Source organism: Macrobrachium rosenbergii, chromosome 7, assembly GCF_040412425.1.
Source record: "Macrobrachium rosenbergii isolate ZJJX-2024 chromosome 7, ASM4041242v1, whole genome shotgun sequence".
In the NCBI taxonomy this organism is placed as follows: domain Eukaryota; kingdom Metazoa; phylum Arthropoda; class Malacostraca; order Decapoda; family Palaemonidae; genus Macrobrachium; species Macrobrachium rosenbergii.
This window is the reverse complement of record NC_089747.1, coordinates 36994747-36996689: the sequence shown is the minus strand read 5'-3', so window position 1 is coordinate 36996689 and position 1943 is coordinate 36994747. Positions and strand designations below refer to the sequence as shown.

General features: G+C 37.4%; 1 protein-coding gene across 1 annotated transcript; it reads left to right on the top strand.

The window, feature by feature from the left end:
• Window positions 1–345: 345 nt before the first annotated feature.
• LOC136840399 (calcium-binding and coiled-coil domain-containing protein 2-like) lies at window positions 346–1177 on the top strand. The gene is made up of 2 exons (XM_067107079.1): window positions 346–730; window positions 771–1177. The coding sequence occupies exons 1-2, from the start codon at window positions 346–348 to the stop codon at window positions 1175–1177; spliced, it is 792 nt and encodes a 263-aa protein (XP_066963180.1).
• Window positions 1178–1943: the final 766 nt, after the last annotated feature.

The following is a 1943-nucleotide window of genomic DNA, read 5'->3' as shown; positions in this document are numbered from 1 at the left end:
ATAAATTCAATAAGGTTAGTTTACCTTTACTCCTGTAAATTAGGATTTCAGAAGAAGTTGAGGATAAATCATTAATTGACCAAAAAATATAACCATTTAGATATTGTGATACTCCGCCATGGATGACTCCAGGACCTAAAGTAGTGCCAAATCTTCAGACAAGAAGGATCTTTCTGATGAGGAAATAAAATCCAGATTTACAGATCATAATCAAATATATAAAAAATCTATTAAAATATTCTCTGATACATCCAAATCTACAAATGGGGTGGCATTTGCTATTGTTAGCAAAGATGCAATTCGTTCTGGGAGAATGTCGACTATGTATCCACCTTCACTGCTGAGATGACAGCTATGGAAAAAGCTTTAGAAGAAGTGTATTACATGGGAGGTAATAATTTTACTATATCTTCAGATTCTTGTGGTTGTTTATCTGCCATAAAGCACATGAATATTTGTAGTCCTGTTTTAACTAAAATACAAAAACTGTTATTTTGCCTAGCCTCTAAGTCCAAGGTAGCTCAGTTTTGTTTGGTACCAGCTCATGTTGGCATTTTTGGAAATGAGGATGCTGATAAAGAAGCAAAGAAGGCATCTGCAGAAAATGAGGATGCTGATAAAGAAGCAAAGAAGGCATCTGCAGAAAATGAGGATGCTGATAAAGAAACAAAGAAGGCATCTGCAGAAAATGAGGATGCTGATCTGCAGAAAATGAGGATGCTGATAAAAAGCAAAGGCATCTGCAGAAAATGAGGATGCTGATAAAGAAGCAAAGAAGGCATCTGCAGAAAATGAGGATGCTGATAAAGAAGCAAAGAAGGCATCTGCAGAAAATGAGGATGCTGATAAAGAAGCAAAGAAGGCATCTGCAGAAAATGAGGATGCTGATGCAAAGAAGGCATCTGCAGAAAATGAGGATGCTGATAAAGAAGCAAAGAAGGCATCTGCAGAAAATGAGGATGCTGATAAAGAAGCAAAGAAGGCATCTGCAGAAAATGAGGATGCTGATAAAGAAGCAAAGAAGGCATCTGCAGAAAAGAGGATGCTGATAAAGAAGCAAAGAAGGCATCTGCAGAGAATGCTGGCAGTGTCAGACGCCTCTTCATTTTCGCATCAATCACGTCATGCATTGCATTTCTTAATATGTCAAGACTCTCATGTAAGTAGTCATGTGTAGAATTTTCTGGCCTTTCCACCGATTTGTATTTCATCATTGTACATTTATTGTCTCTCAAAATTGCCATTTGTTTGTCTGTCAACAAACACAAATTGCTCAGAGTGCAGGTCATGGCGATGGGAGGTCGGGAATCACGTTCCCGTCCGCACTCTGCCATGCACTGTATACCTGCGCTCAGGTAATAAAGAATTTAATATTCAGTTGATCATTTCTTGTCCTCACAGCAGCTGTAGGAAACTGCCTCATACTGACATGCAACCTGTCATACGTCAGTACATGAGAAAAGTATGACAAGAGAGGTGGGCCTCTCCCTCACTCCCAAATAATAGAAAATACAAAAAGACTCAAGCAAATACTTAACCTTGGTCTTCATCTAACAACATTAATAGAGGCTATGAAACAAGTCTTTCTCGCCTTAGAATTGGCTACACATTTTAAACTCATGAATTTTTATTGGAGAAAAGTTAACCCACCTGTATGTGTCCATGGTCGCGCTAGCCTGACAGTGGAGCACTTGCTTGTGGATTGTGAATGTTATCATCGTTACCAGCTGTCAACATCACCTGCAAGGTGAAAACCTTTGTGAAATTTTAGACGACAATTGCAATGTTTTAAATTTAATGAAGTTTTTAAAAGATACAAATTTATACAATTTTATATAAGGTTTTATGATTTATATCATTATTTATATAATAATTCATGAGTTAAAAATGTGTGGCCAATTCTAAGGTGAGAAAGACGTGTTTCATAGCCTCTATTCCTATTC

Excerpts from the sequence above, each read along its gene's own strand:
- LOC136840399 (XM_067107079.1), top strand. The coding sequence starts at position 346 with ATGACAGCTATGGAAAAAGCTTTAGAAGAAGTGTATTACATGGGAGGT. Across the intron at positions 731-770 it reads AATGAGGATGCTGATAAAAA|CAAAGAAGGCATCTGCAGAA; the intron begins GCAAAGGCATCT and ends CTGATAAAGAAG.